This window comes from Argopecten irradians, chromosome 3 (assembly GCF_041381155.1).
Source record: "Argopecten irradians isolate NY chromosome 3, Ai_NY, whole genome shotgun sequence".
NCBI lineage: Eukaryota > Metazoa > Mollusca > Bivalvia > Pectinida > Pectinidae > Argopecten > Argopecten irradians.
In genome coordinates this window covers 47,945,653-47,951,455 of record NC_091136.1, presented here as the reverse complement: position 1 = coordinate 47,951,455, position 5,803 = coordinate 47,945,653, and the positions used below count along the sequence as shown (strand labels likewise).

The following is a 5,803-nucleotide window of genomic DNA, read 5'->3' as shown; positions in this document are numbered from 1 at the left end:
GGGTGTGCGTGCTTTGTGTCATTGTATGGCTGTGTGCTTCAGTGCAGTAAGAAAGCACTGTAAAAAAAGGACACGAGTTCCACTATTACAAGGGGAACCAAACAACAACATGCTACAGTCTACCAAAAACACGCACGCATTTTACAAGCATCGTAACGCTTACATGGGAGACCATCCTTAAATGACCCTGTGGACGTTCGTCTTATTAGCCAACCAATCAATCGTTCAAATCAATGACCTTGACCTCCATAAAATGTCACATGGATCAAAAACATTGTAATGACTCCAACCTTCGCGGGAGGTTTCGGAAGAACATTTCTATACCACTGGACCTTTCCATTCGACTGTCTCGTACTTTTGTATTTTTTAACCAACTCTTGTTGTACACTCTGTGTGTGAAGCAACTCCAAAACTTGAAACAGGAATGAGCTGTTGTCGTTATCATGGTGCAATCAAAGTGTTGATACCAAAATACTTGTTATTTTATAAAGCAGATTTCTCAACAAACAAACAAAAACAAGGTCTTCTCAAGTACTTCTTTAATCAGTATGAAAGATGATGTAAGCATGTCTAATTGACTTATATGACCACGTAAATCTAACCTATAGTACACAGAAGTGACACTTTCCTTGCAAAGGACAAGAGAGGGGAAATGCCTTTATAGAAAGGGGTGTCTGTGGGATGACGTACAGACGAGACAAGTGGAGCTTTGTATTCCGTGTGTTGAACAACACAAAACTAGGTGTTATTGTTAATGAATACTATGACAGAGATAGCGGAGACAATTTTTACACTAACAACTACGTGTACTCTTTGGAGCTAGCTCTGTTCATGTTTTTCTTTTATAATATATAACATATATAAGGAAATGTTCACGTTTCCGCGACAATGGTCGTGTAACGTTGAGTCATTTGCCATCTGTATCTAGTCGAATAGAAGTACTACTCCTGCCAGACATTCTTGTGGTTTAATTCAACTAACATATACTCATCCCACCGAAGGAATGTAGTTCTATAAATTCATGTATCCTTGGCACTAAATATACTGTCACTTTCTTCTTCTAAGATATTAATACTAAATAACTGGTATCATTTGAACCAGCATGAGAAGAAAACAATGTTATAGGAGCGATGCCTTTGCTATGAGGGTTTTTTGAGCCATCAGGTTGCTTCGTCCAAATGGTGGACTGCAAATATTAACAAAAAATCTCCATGTTCCAGAAGATCATCATATTATCAAGATACGCACAATCTTGCACTCCTTATTCAATCACCACTGTACCAAATTAAATTTTCGCAAAGAATGCACAATGAACGCTTCTTGTGCGTTGATGTGATATCAGCGCATATTGCAGCTTGTTTGGTAACGAACGTCTCCTACGACATTCGTTAAAGAGTTCTCGAGTTTGCCTTGCTGGGGGTTGTCATTTTACTAGAAGTTTGTGTGGACTAAAGTTAATCATGTTAAGAACTGTCACAGAGTGTTTGGAACTTCTGCCAGCCTGCCTCTATTGTTTCTGCCCACCCACGATAGGCATCAAGAGCCGACGAGTCCCATTCATACTTAACAATGAAGTAATTCTCCAACTTCTCTCTTTTCTTTTTCATTCTATCAGGATTATGAAAATCTTGACAATTTTCTCGCTTAGTCCATATCTCGTTCTGTGCTTCCGTTGTGACGTCGTTTTTGAATAAATCTACCTCTATGACGTCCCAAGCGGCTTCCCCTTCCACTTCGGTATTAAATTCCGCAAGTTCTTCGTCGCCAGTTACTGGTGTTCTCAGTTGTTGAGGAAAATCGACACTCTCCTTCAAATCCGGAAATACCAGATTTTCAAACCCAAACCAGGACCATGCACCATCCTCTGGCACCACAAAGTCGAACACCTGCCATGTTTCCGTCCAACGTCTTAGCGATTCCTTGTCTGCCGCCACAGATTTGGGTAAAGGGTAATCCCACTTATTGGGATCTCCACTCGTTGATGGAGCACCCTCATTCACATACCCTCCTGTTTGTTGATATAATTCAAAAAACCGCTGAAGAAGTTCGAGGTACTCGGTTAAATACAAAGTTATGTTATCACCACTTCGAATTTCCTGAGCCACTCCTTCCGCATCCGTCTTAATGTCGGACCAGTAATCCTTTTTATCCAAAACGGCCAGTGTTGCCACTTTACACCTTGGAACATACTTAAGAATTTTCGACATTTTGACACCAACTCCATACACTATGCTAACCGGATGTGAAGACCACGGTTCGCGCAAATGTAACAGCATGTCATCTTCGAACAGTCCTGGACATTCTTCTTCGAGTTCAGCCTGCCGTGCTAAGACCTCTGGTTCTATAACGTCCTTAAATGCGTCCGTAAGGTGGACGAGCTTACCCCAGATAAAAAGTACACTTTGACCATTTTCTTTATTGATTTCGGACACTTGTTTTACATTATAGCTTTTGTCGTACTGTCCGTAGTGGGCCAGACGTGCTCGAGCTTGGTCTAGAGTCTCCTCTGGTACCGTGTCGTCCGAATCTTCCTGGGCAGTGTCTTGGTGCTGATCCTGTTGTTGCTGGATTAACGCTGCATGTTGTTGTTGTTGTTGTTGTTGTTGTTGTTGTTGTTGTTGTTGCTGCTGCTGCTGTTGTTGTTGAATTAGTGCTGCCTCTTTTTCCCGTTGAAGTTGTTCCTGTTGTAGCTTTTGTTGTTCTTCTTGTTTTCTCTTGAATTCTTCATGCTCTTTTTGTTTCCTCTCTTCCTCCTGCTGTTTGGCCGCTTGTTCCTGTTGTTGACGATATTGTTGTTGTTGTTGTTGTTGTTGTTGTTGTTGTCTTTCCTTGGAGATTGCATCATTGTTGTTCATATATTGTCTGGTGTTCGGTGAAATAGACCTCACCTCACTACTGCTGCCACAGCCCATGTCTGGAGTGTTTGTATGCCTGAAAAAAAGGAAACGTGATATTGTAATTAATCGGTAAGATGATTGAAATTGATTCAGTGGTGCTGATGATTGCTGTATACAAAACTCGAGATTTCTAAGATGAAAGTAACAAGCAAATAACGTGGACTATTTCGAAGAGCTTGCAAAAAAAAAAACACCACATCCTATTATTTACATATTCAGTCGCTCTTTTCTTATATTTCCTCAATGTCCATATACACTATAACTATATATGTAGTTTATGTGAACATAGCACAATATGGTTATTGATAATGAGGATTGTTAATTAAATACTTTGAAGATTAAAGTGAAAAGTCGGCCAAAGAAAACCAGACTGAATCGTTTATTGACCTTCCAAATAACCTTACATACCAAAACGACGGTATATATTGTCCAGTTTTGACCATTGAAATTATAGAAAAGCCCCGTGTAAAAGCACAGTAAAATTAAATTCGTCCAACTCTTTGAAAGCGTGACTGCGTTGAAATGCCAAAACATTTCAACATAGCCAGCTGGAAGGATGTTTTGGGATTCTTAAAATATAAATTAATTTCTTCGCATGCAGAGCGATTTTGGTGGGAAATTTTATCTGTTTCATAAGAAATTATACTGGATATCTGAACACCATTTTTACCGACTTTAGCCATTGTTTGCCCAACTATTCACTTTACTTAATATATGCATACAAAAATAAGTACATGCTTTCATTATGTTTGCTCACTGGCGATATTTAAATATGTTTTGTGTTCACTTCGTCATGAAGGAATGTATTTTAAGATCACTATTTGGGAAGTTGCCAATGTTTACTTTTATGTTGCGGGTAGTTCCTAGGATCAATACGTTAACCAGCTCGTTTAAACCGAATAAACCTCTGGTGCAAGGTTAACATGCAAAGAATTATGTCCATTTATGCTTAACAAAAACAGAAAATAAATACTCCAATCAACAACATAAGACAACCATTATTAACTCTAATTACGAAACATATCGCACACAAGTGTAGCAATTTAGGTACATTTGTACTGGAAACAGGCATCAGCGTGTTGAGCCTACCTGAGTTACGAAATAATCTATACTGTGTGTATTATTGAGAGTTCTCGTCCACATTAATGGAACTTGGGGTCCATATAATAGTCCTATTGTTAGAGTTTAATATTAACCTATCGTTGAAGTGCAATCCAATAAGAATGACTTGGTAGTGTCAACTGAAACCAAAGCTGTAATCCTTGTTTGGCACACATACATGGAGAGAATAGGGTGAAACAAGTGATATGATTCGGGATTCCTGGAATTACTAGATAACGCAGTAAGATCGATATTGACTGAATGTAACGTACTTGTATGTACCCTGTTGACCGACTCTATTTTGCAATTACGGTTTGTCCTATATAGAACAACCAAATGGATGTCGATAATAGAAAAATACATTCAATAAGTAAAACTGAGTGTCGTCATGAATTAAACAAACTACTGTATCAGTTGTCTTTTTGTTGAAAACATGTTAATTGTTATCAATCTCTGTAATTCGTGTGTTTTTTTATCTAGTGTTAATTACATTGTGCATATGTTTAATTATTATGATATATATGTAGGTCAATTAATTTGTTTACATGCTTCTTTAAGTCATAAGCGCAGTTTGATATAATTTAAGTGATCTATATGTTAAAACCTATTCAGAAGTCTTTATCCGACTTCGCAAGATCGTACATGAACTGGGGTATTATATTAGGCATATATTTTGGCTATACAAACTTTTTAACCTTTATACGATCGATTCTACACGACTAGTTTTTAAAAGCGATATGGTAAATAGTAGAACGAATATACGTACCCGGCCTACTATACCTTTCAAGACGATACCATTTTCTGTCAAAAAGTCTTTTGAGCTACAATATTGCAGCTAGGTAAATAGTAAATAAAACGAATGAACACATGTATGTCTATATACATAAAAGATAAGTAATGTAAAATAGATGATATTACACACGCTAAAGATTGTATTATACCGTGTTCACAAGGCTTTTATATACAATATCCACCAGATAGGTATATATAAAATTAAATTATATAATAAAGCAATACCCACTATGGTCCTAAGTCGGTTAACATATCCAGGTAGTTGATTCCTATGATAGCACTGAGCGGCCAGCTCGGTCTGGTTTTCGAGAACTCGTCCTGCTATGTCGGTTCGGTTTGTGATTGACCTCATATCGAGACCCTTTTCTGGAATTGGTGTAATCGATGTTTTAAATAGCACAGCACATTGTCAGACAATCGAGTACAGGGACGTTTGTTTGGCCGTAACTAAGACTGGTGTTGCTAAGTCAGGTATATACAGGTAGACGTTTTTTAATCACGGACTGTCACTTTCTCTACTGTTACCTGTCCATTATGTAATACTCACGTATGAGATAAATTCCAAATTGAATTGGGTATGTACTACACAACAGATATGAGTACGATCCTCTGATCTACATATATTGCTTTACACTTGCCTAACTCGATAGACCTTTATATCGAACTTAATTGATATTTAAAAGTAATGCATTAAAGTAATGCAAAGTGTAAGAATTGTCGGTTTCGAACCTCGGTCTGTGTACTATACAAGTGTTTTAGTTATATATTGTTGCGGCACGTTTCCTCTTATTTGAGTATTAAAGTTGAATGAAACTCGAGGAAACTGGAAGCGTGTATTATGACATTATTCCATGCAGATAAACCTATGCTATCGAACGGTCAAAAATCGTCTTATATACACACCTGTCATCTTGAAACAGTCGCAATTGCAAAACCGACGATTACCGAATCGTTTGGTATATAGGTCCCCAGGGACCTGGCGCAATATATATTACATGTAATCTAGTATCAAG

The 5,803-nt window shown here is 37.8% G+C and overlaps 1 protein-coding gene across 2 annotated transcripts; it reads right to left on the bottom strand.

Annotated features, from left to right (window-relative positions):
* Positions 1 to 524: 524 nt before the first annotated feature.
* On the bottom strand, positions 525 to 5,297 carry LOC138318870 (uncharacterized). Of its 2 annotated transcripts, none has more exons than XM_069261641.1 (2): positions 5,016 to 5,297; positions 525 to 2,931 (listed from the first exon to the last, which is right to left on the bottom strand). In XM_069261641.1, the coding sequence occupies exon 2, from the start codon at positions 2,910 to 2,912 to the stop codon at positions 1,464 to 1,466; it is 1,449 nt and encodes a 482-aa protein (XP_069117742.1). In that variant the 5' UTR covers positions 2,913 to 2,931; positions 5,016 to 5,297; the 3' UTR covers positions 525 to 1,463. The 2 variants fall into 2 exon arrangements, with proteins under 2 accessions (XP_069117742.1, XP_069117741.1); XM_069261640.1 differs by having other exon boundaries at positions 5,020 to 5,295.
* Between the last annotated feature and the right edge of the window lie 506 nt (positions 5,298 to 5,803).

What these genes read in the sequence shown, in the direction of transcription:
- LOC138318870 (XM_069261641.1), bottom strand. Translation starts at nt 2,912, where the DNA reads ATGGGCTGTGGCAGCAGTAGTGAGGTGAGGTCTATTTCACCGAACACC.